This window comes from Podarcis pityusensis (assembly GCF_964106645.2).
Source record: "Podarcis pityusensis genome assembly, chromosome: 10".
Lineage (NCBI taxonomy): Eukaryota > Metazoa > Chordata > Lepidosauria > Squamata > Lacertidae > Podarcis > Podarcis pityusensis.
The window spans coordinates 73,319,286-73,334,945 of NC_138035.1; the positions used below are offsets into that span (position 1 = coordinate 73,319,286).

Here is a 15,660-nt window from a genome sequence, read left to right on the forward strand (position 1 = left end):
ATCCTATATTGCAACACCATGGAGAGAACTCCCATATCATTGGCTCCTCTTTGGATAGCCCTGGTTCTGAAGACTCCAAGGATGTTGAAGATTTAGTGAGCTGCCACTGAGCACATCCCACAGTGCTGCAAAAAATAAAAAGAACTGAGTGCTGAACCACCTTTTCCAAAGAAAGAAAAGCATTTGCTGAAACAGCTTCAGCCCACCTTTCTGGGCAAAGAAGAGGTTTAAAGAAGTTGTGGCCGCAGCTGATCAAAGGTTTTTTGCTTCTTAGGTTGTTCCTCTTGAGACTGGAACCAGATTCTGATAAGAAGAGAGTTGGATGCTCTAGGTTAATAGTGCAGTAACAAGCAAGTCTTGCAAGCAAAGATAGCAGCTCTTGAGCATCAACAGGACAAAATATAGCCTCAGTGCAGGAACTACAGGAAACAAGGAGTGGCAGGAGAGTTCTATTTTTCCAGTCCTTTACTGTTACTTCTAGTGCATTTCATATGGAAACACTACGAGTCTGAGAATACTAGACTTTAGGAGGTTACAAAAGAATTATCTGTTGCTGGCGATGGATGAAGTAGCCCCAGAATGATCAAATGCACCGAATCCGTTCCCCACAAGTATAGGAGAAAAGGACGCCTGAGACTGTTTACTCCCACCCTGACCCCTGCAATAAACTTAAAGCCCTTTCAGTGCTTATTCTGAACTCTGCTATAGAAGCCAAAACCACCTTCACAATTGAATTCATCACCGCAAGTGTGGGAGGTCAGTGCTGTCTGGACTATCCTGACACACAAGTTCAGTGATGGCTGCTGGGTTTTTATTCCTGCCCGCATGCGAGGGCTGTAAAAGGAGACACTAAGTGGAGCTTAAGAGTCCAACCTGGGTAGGAAACATGACTCAACACTACAAAGATATGTAGAAAAACAATATTTATTGCTGTAATTAGCTTCCTCAGAAGTCGGTTTGTCTTTAGTCTGTGACTTTCTCTGTTCATGTGAAAAATGACAGTAGTTTACAAAACAGTTGGTTGCTTAGGGAGCAATAACTGTTCAATTTAATACAAACAATAACCTATTTGTCTTCTGTAACAGTAGGATGCCTTTTTATTTATACTGTAGTACAGACATTTGCAGTGCTGCAGTTTTTGTACAGTGTAATAAAAAAATGCATTTTTCCCTGCAAGGAAAAAATTTCGTGCCATTCTGAAAAATGTGTAGAGTTGGAATGTTCATTAAGTGCACTGGTAGCTGTTTATCCCTCCCCCAAAAAACAAAGCTGTCATGGCAGATGGCAAACGCAAGTCCCCATTTGATGCTTGCTCAGATGAAGCCTTCGCCTGGGGTAGTAATCCATTCCGAAAGCATTTCCTACAGTGTTGCCCAGAACCCACTTGATGCATCCTTAGGATATGCCCTCAAAGAGTCATTTCCCCACTTCATGGAAGTAGAGATTGGCACATATACACAACATAATAATCGAAAACAAGATATAGTAAATTAGATTCCTAAATTTGGGCTCGAGGTCTCCTTGTCGATACCAGTAGATCTGAGGAGAGGAAAAAAACTAGTTAGATGAGTATTTCAAGCAGGCACCACTAAAGGTTAAGACACTCCTTCACCTACAAATTCTATGGCAAAGCAAGTACCATGTTGTACTAGGCTCATTTTAGTAAAAACAGGCAGTCATTTTTATTTTTCCAAAAGACGCTGCTCCTTCCACGTAAATTAAAACATCAAGTATGGGAGCAGATACCGGCAGATGCTAATTTGCTTCTCCAATGGGATTTAGATCATGATATTCAACACACAAAATAGGTCACTCCCCCCCCCCCCCAGTGTTATCCATCACTGTACAATTTATGCATCAATCCAGGGCAGTTCTTCTCATTTCCATGGGAGTTTGTAGACAACTTTCTAATGAATTAGGCCCTTAAAAGAACCCCTCCCCATTCCAAGCACCCACCCCATAGACATGTTCAACATTTCCTAAAACAGCTGCTTTTTCTCCCTACGGAAAGAAGTAAACTTCCATTGTGGCTCAGATGCCACGTTGCTTAGCCATGCATATACCAAAGAGGAATCCACAAACTACTGTGCATCTCCCTTGTGTGGCTTCTTGGGCTTTGGGGTGCTGCTCTCCCCTCCCCCCAGTTTGAGCAGGTCCATTTAGTCTTAGCATAGCAAGTGTCACAATACTTACAAGAATGCCAGCCGAAACACTACACAAGGAGATGCAGAAAGCAAAAAATATATTCACCGGTTTTGGAGGTAGTTGAGGAAAGACAAAAGCACTGATTAGAGTGACCTAGAGGAAAGAATGGGAGGGCACAGCTATTACTTCTCACACCGAATATGAAACACAGTTCTGATGCATTGCTTAGCGAGGAATTCCTATTACATTTCCATTCAATGCAGCCCAACCCATCTCACGCCACTGTTTAAACAGCATCACACCAGTTATAGTCAGGAACTGCCCCTGTTCCTTTGAAGAGGACCATGGTGGTGCTCCATTTATTTCCATGTAAATTTGCATGCCATCCTTCTCCGCAAAGGCTTACAAGCAGATGACAAAAAAACTTAATGCTGCTTTCCAATGTCTACACAAACGACTGGTCAAGGCTTAATTATATTGGTCATTTGGTTAAAGTGTGTGGGGGGGGGGAGATCCAGCCTCTGCCCCCGTTCCTTCAGAGGGCAATTCTTACTCCAAGTAGGCAACAACATGAGTGCTGGTTTACAAGCCAGGCAAATGCTGACTGGTTCAGCAGCTTGCAGAGTTTTTGAGCAAGGCTTCTACAACAGGGAGCTCCTTTCCGTTCATTCCTCAACGGGGGGCAGGAGAACCTCACCAGCTCAGCAAACTTTAGCTGGTGTTGCCAGACCACACACACAACAGGATTTCTCCACTTCAGACCGTCAAGCCCCAGCTGCACGCTGGATTCCTTGGAAATTCAGGGTGTCTGTGTTGCAGTTAGCACACTGCCTTTGCCTGACCATCTGGCTCACTTAAGGAACGCAGAAATTGGAAGCCCACCAAGGGTTGTGGCTGCAGTGCATTTGTGCCACACCAAATAACATTTTCATGCTTTGACTATTTTTAAGGGCAGATACTTGAAGCAAGTAATTCCACTGGCTCAGGAAGGGAACACTCATTTGGACAGTTCATAGGTTTTGGTTGTAAAAGACTAACATTTATGTGGACATCTCTTTTGTACCAATGCTAAAACATCTTTTTACATGGGTCTTAGCAAATACTGAAAGGGTGTTACAGTGATGCTTAAGTTACGAGGAGCTTTGAAATATATAACTAAAATGAGCAAGGGGTGGGAACATCTTCCCTTGAGGCAAAGCCCAGGCATATGGGGTTGTTTATTTTATGGAGTTGAGATGAGAGCTGACAAAGTTTTATGACAGGTCATGATGCAAAGAGAAATTTCCCTCTCGAGATCTTGGTTGAGAAGCCATAGAGCGCGTGCTTCCCATCAGCATGTCAAGTTAAAAGGCTCCGAAGCAGCAGGGCTGGGGGAAAGCTGGCTAGGAGCTTCTGAAAGCCAGGAGGCAAAGACCCCTTCTTCCAGCTGGGAAATCTGCTTGGGACTAAAATGTCTTTCAAATGTTTCCAGAAAGTGCAGGAAGTGGGCACTTGTTCTATCTCAACAGGTATGATTATTCCACAGAACAGGGGCAGCCATGCTGAAAGCTCTGCCTTGGGATAGTGCAAAATGGGCTGCTGAGACCTTTGGGACTTGTAGGAGAAACATTCCCGTAGAAGGCAGCCTCTCAAGTCACTTGGTTCTGAGCTGTATGGGGCTTCCTATGTTGGCACCAACACCTTGAATGGGACCCAGTAGCAGATTGGCAGCTAGCACTAATCCTGCAAGCGAGGCGTCCTGTGCTGGCGTAGTTTGCCCCCACAAGCAAGTTAGCCGCTGCCTTTTGCACCACCTGCAGCCTTCGACCCAGCCCCAAGGGAAGCCCCACAGGCAGTGCACTGCAGTAGCACAACTGTGAGGTCATCCATGCATGGACAACTGTGATCGAACTGTCCTTATCCAGGAACAGCCACCACCGTCTTAGCAACCAAAGCTGGCGAAAGACACTCCCAGCCCCTGAGGACACCTGCATCTCTAATGGCAGAGGGATCCAGGCAGATGAGTTCATTTAGAAATTAAACCCAATGAGGATCATTCAGCAAGAAACCTCTAAGCCAGGGATGTCATGACTTGGTTTGGGGACCTGCTCCCATCTACTATCAAACTGAACAGGACTTACTTCTGCATAGGATTGTGCTGTAAGTTTGCCATACTGATTTGAATACTTACTATGAGCAGCAATGATGTGACGCTGCCAACAGCTAAATTGATTATTCTATCCTGGAAGAAGGAAGAACACAGTGTTAGCTGTAGCATTCTGACATTTCTATTAAAGCCTTATTCTAAACAGCTGACATCTGATGCTAATTGTGCTAGATTTGCATTCAATGCTCAGGTTTTGATCTTAAGAATTTTAAGGCATAGCAGAGGTAGATGCAATAAAGATTTAAAAATAGAGTGGAAAGACTATAGTCTTCGAAAGTGAATTCTCCCTTTAGTAAAGGCAGCTCACACCTTCAGGTGCCAACCACCCATGTTTACACCTGTGTAAAGCAGCCATTTGTTAACCGCCTGGGCAAATCCCCACGCCAAATATGTTTAGCATTGAAAACTGGCTACCTTTTTGGTTTGCTTAATTCCAGAAAAACAGGCACCGTTTAGATAAACTTTGAGAGCTTATTTTGCACGTCCAACTGGTTGGCAGTTGAATCCACATATTATTATATCATTATAATTATTAAGCATTACCTGACATTTTCAGAAGGTAAAATTAAAATTATTTGATTTCCCAAAAGCAGTTTATGTGCTTCTTCATCAAAATGTAGATTTACCAAGCTAAATAACTGTCCGATCACAAAAATAGCAGCTTTGAATGGCACAAACCCCAAAACATTTTTATGACCCCTCGCTGAAGCAATCTGCAAAAGCTAAGCTTTACCTCCTAAAATGATACACACGCCTGACTGCCTGAGCTCACAACTCCACAACTAGTACAAACAGCAGAAGGAAACCTTTTGCCCGGCCCCAGCTTGCCCTGCCAAAGGGACCTTCTGTGTGGCTGGAGACTTGGGGAAGAGAAAAGCAACCATCCTGGGTTATGAACAGTTCAAGAAGAACCATCTCACCTGTCAGCGACATTGGAAATGGCCTGGTGCCTTCAGCATTCACACAGATGCTTGTAAAATGGGTGTAGACGGGAGGCCAGGATTTCTTTATTCACACATATGATTTAACTTTTTTAAAATCTGGGGGGAAGAGACTGACACTTGAAGAAGGGCAACCCAAGTAACCAACTGTGGCATTTTAAAAAGTTTGCCCAAAGGCAGGGCAGACGAAGTAATTCACCCCAAGATAAGAGACCACGGACAACTGGAGTATTCCCTTGTAAAATAGGGAAAACTGTAATGTTTGCTGTTTGCATATTTGTTCTTGAGGCAAAATATCACCAAGACCATTTTGGGGTTGGGGGGGCATTGCATCCCCAAACTGCTCTTCCAATTCCTGCCCTCCTGCCTAGTCGGTGACAGACCCTGAAACCAAAGTACCGTATTTTTTGCTCTATAAGACTCACTTTTTCCCTCCTAAAAAGTAAGGGGAAATGTGTGTGCGTCTTATGGAGCGAATGCAGGCTGCGCAGCTATCCCAGAAGCCAGAACAGCAAGAGCGATTGCTGCTTTTACTGCGCAGTGATCCCTCTTGCTGTTCTGGCTTCTGAGATTCAGAATATTTTTTTTCTTGTTTTCCTCCTCCAAAAACTAGATGCGTCTTGTGGTCTGGTGCGTCTTATAGAGCGAAAAATACGGTATTTTTATGGGGGGTGGGGTAGGCAGGGTGACAAATACGAAAAGCAAGCAAGCAAGCAAAGGTGAGGCAGAGGGGGGAGAATGAGGAATACCTCGCTTTGAGGAAAATAAGTCAAGTAATGCAAACAGAAGCAAGCTGGCCTGCCCAGCTGTAATCAGGGCCCAGAACAGGATTAGGATCAGTTGTTGTCATAGCATTAAATGGGATCTGGCAGCCTCTGCAGGGAATTAGCAGTTAACACTCGCTGCCTGTCCAAAACTACTCCATGCAGCGTCCCAAAGAAAGTGGGATCGTTCCTCAGCATTTTTTTGCCGCAATGGGGACCACCAAAGGAATGGGAGGGGGGAGGGAACTCACATTGGGGAGAAGCATAGCCCCAGATATCTCAAAGGTATTGTGTGCCACACAGAGAGAGAATGAATATGCACACATTAGCTTACAAAAGTGAACTAGACGGATATCTGCCAGCTGAGAACCATAGAACTGTAGAGCTGGAAGGGATCCCAAGATCTGCCATGCAGCTTAAAATGTTTCACTGAGGGACAGGCAATGCTGGTATCATAAGGCACGGTGACATCCATCCATCCTTTTAAACAATGGTGTCCGCATTGTGTGGGGCTGCGCCACAAGGAAAACTGCTTCCACGCACTACTTTGAAGATGTTCCAGGTTATGCTTGCAATAGTTCTCTGGGAGCTCGCAGCAGAGCAGCTGATAAACATGAGAAGAGATTGGCTGGATGTGACCAAAGGCTCATCTACCCCAGTGCCTAATTCTCAAGAGTGGCCCACAAGATGCGCATAGGAAGCCTAGAACAGGACAGGCGCCACTGCCTCCCACACTCATCCTCCATCAATCTGCCCCAATTCCTCTTAAAGTCAGAGGTTTTCCCCTCCTCTCTCCAAACGTGATTGGCAAAACTTGCTGCCCACCACCCATCTGCAGCATGACTGGAGAAAGGCAAGTCCCCACTGGCACCAGTATAGGGAAACTGGGCTGCCATTAGCTTGGTGGCTTAAGAGGGATGCCGCAACAAATCCCATCTGGAAAGGGAGGAGGGGACAACAGTCGTCTGTCAGGCGCACACAAAGGATGCAGGGTAACCAATTAAGAACACTTAACCCCCAGAGGTTTGTTTATGGATTTGCATGTTCCAGAAAACCAAACAGTAGATCCCTCTTAAGACTGCACCTCTTCAGTGTGCAGGTGGGAGAACCACACATGTGGCCATTTCCTTCCAATATCTCCAAAGAAACTATCCTCTGTGTTCTGTGCACCCTCAGTCTCTTGCATGTAGCCAATTCAGCAACTCAGATATAAAACGGGAACTACTGTATTTTTCGCTCCATAAGACACACTTTTTCCCTCCTAAAAAGTAAGGGGAAATGTGTGTGCGTCTTATGGAGCGAATGCAGGTGGGAGGCTCTGCTTTCACGAGCCGCGCGGAGTGTGTGTGCAGCTCTTGGGGGCTTTTCTACAAGGAGGGAGAAGGGCAGCCAGTCAGTGACTGCCCCCAACACAAGTTTTCCAATATGGCCATTTTGAAAAATGGAGGTCAAGGTGACCCCCAGGGTGGAACTGGCAAGTCGAGAGGGAAGCCCCTTCCCATGGACTCAGAGCCCCTCAAGGCACACACAGCCCCAGGAACCCAAGGTTAGAAGCCATGGATCCAGGAGTCGCAAGGCTGATCTCAGGAGGTCTTTCTGCAGCGCTTTGAAGCACAATGGTTTGCTGGCAAGCTTAGCCCAGGGAAAGGTTAAAAATACTCCGGCAAGAGAAGGCAGCTTAGCAGATCAGAAGCAGAGACTCAGGCTGGATTGCTCACTAGGCGACACACAAACCTCAGGAACAGGGGGGAAATTGAGGAAGTTCTCAAGGAGTAAGACTCTGAGGCTGCCCAAAAAGGCACTGGGGTGGGGGAAGCCATGAGGGTTTAAAGTGGCATGGGACTGCTTTAAATGCATAGTACAGATGAGGCCTAAATCACCCACCCACCCCGTTTGCTTTGCCTGAGACCACTACCCACCAAATGGAAGTGGGTCAGTCCCAGGCCTTTGCAACATGGTGAATGAGTGGGAGGCAGCTAAGCATCCTAAATGTAAAGTAAAAAGCAAAAAGCTAATTGGTCACCAGGAGCTAATTTGATGAGGTACCCCACTGTAATAATAATTTTAAAAAACACCTGCAAATATACATCTAATTATACAAAATTCAACATTGCTGTTTCATTAAGGAGAAAAAATGCCCTGGAGACCCTGAGCCAGGGAGACCAATATTTTGACTCTGTATAAAAGCAGCTTTGTATGTTCTAGTAAGTCCCCTCAGATTCAATGGAAAAGATTACCATAGGTGCTTAACTCTCACACTGAATTTCAACAGGGTTTTAAATGTGCTAAACCTTTCTACAAACCATTATTACCTTATTTTTCCGTGTAGAAGACAATGTTTTTTACTTCAAAAAATTAGTCAAAAATTGGGGGTCATCTCATACACGGATGTTGAATGCACAGGGGTTTGGGTTCGATGTCTGGTGTGGGGAGCTCAGGTTTAGGCTCTGGCCTGATTTCTTAATTTTGGGTTCAAAAAACAGGGGTTGTCTTATACATGGAAAAATATGGTATGGTTTGGATTTTCTTGGTAAGTTTCCTTGGGAGCCAAGCTATGGGATGGTTGGGCAAAAATATATTTAACAAGCAAGCAGGGCTATATGGTGCCTCTTGCTATATCAAGGGGGGCTATTGGGTTGTCTTTATTTTTATTATGTATTTTGTAGTTTTATATCTTGATTTTGTTCTGTGAACCATCCTGAGACCCTGGGTATAGGGCTGTATAGAAATTCAATCAATAATACTGTACTCAGCAGGTGCAATGCTGCAGCAGAAAACTGCAGTGGAAGGTTGTAGGGAAGCTTAAAAGTCAGGAGGCCAAGTGGCCTGTCGCTGCCCTCCTTGCTTAGCAGAGGCCGTTGCTCAGGGATGAGTCACTCTTGCCTGGCCATTGCTTGGTCCCTGAAAGTTGTTCAGTTGTCAATGCATCACTGCAAAGCCATACAAAGAGAGAGAGAATGGGGAGTTTTCATGGCTGCAGCGCTCGCTCCCTCACAACTACCTTGCTCTCCCCAGATTCTTGCCAGCTGCCAAACCAGTTCAGATGTGAGGAAGGCAGGAGCGCTCCAAGGCTGGCCCTGCGTTTTGCACAGCAGCTCAATCTCAGATTTATGGCACAAGATGGAAGGAAGGGGCCAACTCTTGAACCAAAGACGATAAAGCAAAGTACGTGGGCAAGTCCACACCCTTCACTAAGGGCATTAAGGGACAGAGAGGAACCCAAGGAGAAATAAAAAGGCTTTGAAAAGTTCACGGAAGCCACACTGCAAGGCCTCTGTGAATTCCAAGGGTTTTGATTTTAAGCAGAGGATGGAAGGTGTAGCTGAGATTCTTACACTGCAGGCCGTTCAACTGCAAGACCCTCGGGGTCCCTTCCAACTCTACAATGCAATGCAAACCTATTCCAGGACTGAGCTATGAAACAAGGACAGCTCTGCAAGTTTGAGCAGAGGCCAGAATGCAAGTCTCCTTGTAAGACAAAATGCAACAATCAAACAAGGAACAGTTTGTGCAGCACATTTTAAAAACACCAGCAGCCAGAAGCATGGAAGGAAAGGCAAGACTGACGTCTGAACAAGTTTTCTGTTCACTGGTACAAAAGTCTGCCATCTTAGTATCCAAGCTGAGCTCACTCTGGAGCTGGGGGGTGAAAAGGGAGCTCCTGTTTTATACAAAGTCTGTATTCTCAAGGTTAACAGAATCGTTTTCATAGTAGTGCACACCCACATTTGTGTGGGACATCAGTTTTCCAAATCTGCCATAATCTGGGTTTTTTCATGAGGGAGGCCGGACGGACATCATCCACTTACCAGCATCTCTTTGGTTCTGCACTGCGAACAAACTTCACACACGGAAACCGAGGGAGTGGAAGAGCTGTCAAGGAGCTGGCCGTGTCTCTTGGTTTGAAAAGGCTACCCAGCCTTTCTTAAGGCTGCATGTCACAGAGCCGCATCTCCCTCCCCACCAGCCCCACAAAGCCTGGCCACCGGAGGAACTGCACTTCCCCAAGGGGCCCCAACCTGTAGCCTTCGTGATGCAGCTGGACCCCAGAGTCCTCCGTCTCTCTGCTAGTACGGCCAGGAATCGGGGAAGATGGGAGCTCAAGGTTAGGCAGCCCCCTTTAAGACCACCAGCCTGAAAGAGGGCTTTGCATCTGCCGGGTGAAGAAATTCTGCAGCACTAGGCTAGGCATCTCTCAGTATGACAGGAGGTACTCTCCTCAGCTGCAAGGAGAACTAGAATAGTCCAGAAGCCCCTTTCCACACACCCACCCATGGGAGGCAGCAAGCCAGAGGTGCAAATGCCACAAGGCCCACGTAAACGAACCAGTTATTTAGAGAGCATGGAGGGGGCACTGCCCGTGTATCCAGCTTGCACATGGGCACACTTGCATAATCGCCACACCCCTCTGCAGCTCCAGAGCTGGAAAGTGGATCACTCACAGCGTTCACCCAAAAGCAGCTCCACACCCACCATAGTCGCAACATGGAGACCAGGGACCCCGTACAGCCGCTGGCACTTTAAGGGGCAAAATTCCACACAGAGCATCAGGCGAATCCACATGGCCTGGGAGGACAGGGGAAAGCCAACAAACTTTACCCCTCCAGACCCATCTGCTCAACTGGTCGGACAAATGCCTCAAGACAGGCCCAAATGGTCACTTGCTCCCCTCAGATCCATCCACTCCCCCCCACCAGCTTCTTTGTCTTCTTGAACAAGACCCAGCAAGTACCAACCTGGCAGCAGGATTCAACTAAGCTGGCGCATGTGTGGCACAAGAATAAGGTTGACCAGCTCTCCAGTGTTTCTGCACAAGGCTGGGTCTGTGCCCCAAGTCCAATGAGCAGGGGCAGCAAGACCTCTTTGGCCACTCAGGGTGAAACAGCAACTGCTGTACCCGCTGCCAGAAAATGGCACCGGCACCTCACCAAAATCCCGCAGGATCTCACAAGATTTCAGCAAGATCTTGCCAGAAATTGGCACTAGGGGAGGTGACAGTGCAGGGTGTCCATGGGGGGGGGGGACGGGACTCAGGGGCATCCACCAGCCGAGGTGGCTGCTTAACCTGGGCTGGCCCCGGGAACAAGACACATCCAGAAAAGGGACAGGAACCTTGGACGGTGTGTTGTTCTCCAGAGATTCTGTGCCAGAAGTGATTGAAAGATCAAAAGGCTTCCAATACAGTAGAGAGGCAGCCAGGAGGAGGCAGCAAATCGGAGGGACCCCCCCAACCTCTGTAGGTGGGCCCTTTGTCCTCGGTTCATTTCTCAGAGAGCCCTTGTACACCGAGCACCATGGAGGAAGGATCAGAGCAGGATGAAAGAGGTAAACTGCGACTTAAAGCTGCCTTGTGTTTATCAGCTTGACTAGTCACCCCAGGCGACCAGGAATCCCATGCAGGCAAATGAGCAGAAGAGCAGATCCATCAGATTCTCGCTCACCGTAGAGGAAAGGAAGTATCTTCACAGCCATCACAGAAACAATAGCAGGATGAGGGTGGCGGAAGCAGAAAGCAACAAAAGATCATTCCGCTTGGTAGAATACTTTTTAAAAACCAGCCTGCTAAGAGCCCAGAAAACTGTTCTTCTTGGTACATAAATACTGCAAGCAGTGTTAGAAACTCAGATAAATAAGCTAATCACCAAATGATTTCAGTCACCACAACAGAATGTCTAGGCGCCTTTTTTCGCAATGCGATTTTTTACTAGAATTACTTTTCATTTCATTTCTATACCACTTTATATTTTAAAGAAAAAAGCCTCAAAAGTGGTTTACAACACATTAAAACCTCAAATAAAATAATCCAGAATAAAACAAATTCAAGTCTCAAGGAAAATATTTCAGCTCCTTCTCTACGTGGCATTTTGCTTTCCCCATATTTATTTACCTACTTAATTTATCTCATAGCAGAAGTACCCTAGGAAGCCAGTGGGGTGTAGTGGTTAGTGTGTCAGATTGGGGTTCAAATGCCCTCAGTCCTGAAGTTCACTGGGTGACCTTGGAGCCAGGCACAGCCTCTTAACCTCCCTCCCAGAGTCAATGCAGGGATTAACTGAGGAGTGACATGAACCAGGCACTCCTTGCAGAAAAAGGTGGGAGACAAATGCAGTAAGGAAGCCCTTTGCTTGCCTACTTAAAACTGGAGATGTCAGCTGCCAACCTGGCACTCAGAGATCACCACATTCCTAACACTGACTCTAAGTAAATAACAGATGAATAAACAAAAGGCTGATTCACTGGCACTTCCCCTCCTTCCTGGCCAGCATCAAGTCTCAGGCTAATCACAAAAAACCTGAGGACTGGCAACTTTTCTAGGCTTATTTGCAAGGCTGGCTGGAAGTGTTATTAAAGGAAGAAGGCAGAATCACTTTTCACATTATGAGCTGGCGTGTCCTCCCAACACAAGGAAGGAAGGAAGGAAGGAAGGAAGGAAGGAAGGAAGGAAGGAAGCGATCTTCTTGTAAATCAGGAATGCAGGAGGGGAATGCCTGCCATGAGGTCAGCAAGTCGAGGCCGACATTGCAAGATCAGCTGAGCTGCATTTTCCCAACCTACTTATGCATATTTATCATTTCCATGCTCAGACCAAGGAATGGTAGCCACTAATGCAATTCTCCCCAGAAGAGAAAGGCTTGTATAGTAAAGACCACATTGCAGACAAACAATCAGCCAACAGGGAAGAATCCTCTCCCCTTGGACAGCAACCCCCCCTCAATACAGTAACATTTACTCCCAAGTAAACATGTGTAGGCCCCTACCGCTAGCTCCGGGAGGATCTGCTGATGGCTGACTTTATCCTGCAGTTAGGCTGCAATCCCAAACATGCCTACTTGGGAGTAGGCATCCATGAAAAACCATGGGCTAGCTCCCAGAGACAAGTCTAAGATTGCATCCGCAGTCTCACACTCACAAATTAATACTAAGCAATTCAAGCAAGCTCCTTGCTCTGGGCTGGCTCTTCTTTTATCCTAGGAGTCTGTCCACTGGGCTGCCAAAGCTTAGTTGTGTCTCCTCCGACTGGCAGTGGCCCTCCAGGGTCCTGGGCAGGGGACACCACTAGTCCCAAGAGCACATGCTGGGCCCTTCTGCAAGCACAGCACCCATCGTCCCCCACGCAGCTGTCAATCCCGAAGCAAGGCAGGGCTCAAAGTCTTCAGAAACACAGTCAGGAGTTCTGAAGGGGCCCACAAAAATATTATTGACGGCTGCCTACAAGCAAAGTCAACTGGAACTAGCAGTTATTCAGCATTCAGCACAGAAGCCAAAGGATAAAATGGCATTTTTTCCTGCTTCAGCTACTACCTCACCAGAGGTCTTTTGCATGGCTTCGGACAGAGCCAATCTGCACAGAAGGAATGTCTGCAGAAAGCAGCACTTGCATCTCTGTCTACTGCAAAACTCCCCAAATGCCCAACATTTCAAACCAGCTTTTTTAAATACAGTGGTACCTTGGTTCCCAAACTTAATCAGTTCCAGAAGTCTCTTCCAAAACCAAAGCATTCTAAAACCAAGGTGTGCTTTCCCATAGAAAGTAATGCAAAATAGATAATCCATTCCAGACTTTTAAAAGCCCCTAAAACAGCAATTTAACATGAATTTTACTATCTAACGAGATCCATAAAATGAAAGCAATAATACTGTACTATAAAATAAATAAGACAATATTGTAGAGGATAAAAATTTATTAAAAAAATTCTTACGTGCACTGATGATAATCATTGTTTGGATGGGGGCCTTTTATCCATTTCTGCAGTCACACAATCAATCAATCAATCAATCAGCAGCTGAACTGGATTCCACACAGTCACAAACGAAGTCACAAGCCACAGTCACAAGTCAGTCCCACAAAACAAAGAACAAGTCAGTCAAAACAAGCCACACAAACAAAAACGCAAAAAAAATGGCAAAAACAAAAGCTTCAAATATCACATCTACACTCAACAGGAAGCGAAACATGTTCAGCTTCCAAGGCAAAGTTCACAAACTGGAACACCTACTTCCGGGTTTGCAGCGTTCTATTTCCAAGTTGTTCATAAACTAAGCTGTTCTTAAACCAAGGTACCACTGTAGAGGAACATTGTTTGGTTAACAAAATCAACATTTCTCAAGGAGTTTAGTTTTCAATATAAGCTGCAACCATCGCTCTCTTTCTTTCTCCTATGAATTACTTAGCTTTCCTTTCTTTTCCTTTTGTACTTGTGCTTGACTGCTCTTCAACGATTTTTAAAATTATGTTGTCATTACTATCTGAAATCCTATTGCTTTGTGATATTATAAATGACATTTATAAACACGTTAAGAAAGTAGTGCCCAATAAGCCCCCATGTCTTAAACCATTTTTAGTGAACACAATAAAGGGGCAGAGACCCCATCTTCACGCTGCCAGCCAAGACCAAGTGTGGGAGGGGGAGAGAAGGCAAGGAGCAAAGCTCACCATCGCATTTCACGACCAGAAAGAAATGAAGCACAAAAGCAGCATGGTCTCAGAGATTTCCTAGAAAGCATCTCTAACCACAGCCAAAAGAGGAGGGAGGGGATGTTCAGGCCCAAGTGGCAGGTGAACTGAGAAGCATTACACAGCATGCTTTGCACAGCTGCAATGCATACTGGGGACACAATTTTGGCTTCATGTGACATCAGCCAAGATGTGCCTCTGAAATCACGCACTGCAGAGTCTCCTGGGGCTTATGGGGTGTTAGGGGACAGGACGTGGTACCTCTGGTGGGACACATGTTGGGCTCCTTCTGGGTCCCGACCCTGCACTCAGCTCTCACCTGTGGCTCCTAGAAGGTGAGAGTGGTTGATGGGTCTCAAACCCCCGGGGCGTTAGGGGCTTCCCCTGCATACGAAGACAGGCTCTGGCAGATGGAGCAGACGAGACCAAGAGTGGGTCCAACAGTCAAGGAGGTGGTTTCTGCATGTGCTGTAGAGGGAAGCGAGGGGCAGATGGGAAGGCAGCCCATCTAGGAATAGGAAAACTCTGATACTAACCCTCTGCTGCCTTGCGAGATATCTTTGGAAGACGAAAAGACCCTACACAAATCCAGAGCAGAGTCCCCAAGATGGTGCCTTGTACGCCTCCTTCTGGCAGCCAAGCTGGTGCCCACTGCCATGCTCGGCTTTCCTTTCGACCCCATCAGTGAGGCCGAGAAGGGAGTCTTGTCATCTGAGCAGCCCAGGACCTCCAGACACACCACACAGGCTTGCACCCCAAAGAGATCACTTTGGTACGGCCAACCCAGCATTTGACTCACCCCAGACAAATGCCAACAATAACTGTCTCCTGCAACATCACCAAGGATGCTAGAAACACCTCAAAATTGCTAACACTGACAATATACCCAGCAAAGACACTATTTCCCATAAGCCACCTTGGGTTCAAGTGTTAAAGGCAGTGTGGCAATTTTGTAAAATGTATGCGCACACTGTTGGAAGAGTGCCACGTAAACCAGCGCCATCGGCGGTTACTGAGAGCAGTGCACATCAGGGTCTACATGCAACATACTAAGCTTACATTTTCTGTGGGCTGCAGAACGTGCAAGAGGTGTACAGCCATGCCACGTCTGCTGCAACCCTCCTGCTCCCGCACCCCCAGAGACCACTCAGACCAAGGAACCAAATGAGAGCCTAGAAAATGATCCAACAGCCCCCATAGATGCCCGCC

General features: G+C 46.5%; 2 protein-coding genes across 7 annotated transcripts in view; one reads left to right on the forward strand and one right to left on the reverse strand.

The window, feature by feature from the left end:
- Positions 1-1,204, forward strand: part of DMTF1 (cyclin D binding myb like transcription factor 1) — a 34,775-nt gene extending 33,571 nt beyond the window's left edge. For all 3 annotated transcript variants that reach the window (XM_081023598.1, XM_081023600.1, XM_081023599.1), the window contains one exon: positions 1-1,204. In XM_081023598.1, coding sequence (XP_080879724.1) covers positions 1-110 — 110 coding nt within the window. In that variant the 3' untranslated portion in view covers positions 111-1,204.
- The window catches only part of TMEM243 (transmembrane protein 243), a 17,974-nt gene continuing 3,220 nt past the window's right edge, over positions 907-15,660 (reverse strand). For 2 of the 4 annotated variants that reach the window (XM_081023821.1, XM_081023822.1), the window contains exons 3-5: positions 4,316-4,366; positions 2,194-2,298; positions 907-1,539 (exon numbers count right to left, since the gene is read on the reverse strand). In XM_081023821.1, coding sequence (XP_080879947.1) covers positions 1,417-1,539; positions 2,194-2,298; positions 4,316-4,366 — 279 coding nt within the window. In that variant the 3' untranslated portion in view covers positions 907-1,416. The other 2 variants (XM_081023824.1, XM_081023823.1) reach the window with 2 other exon arrangements.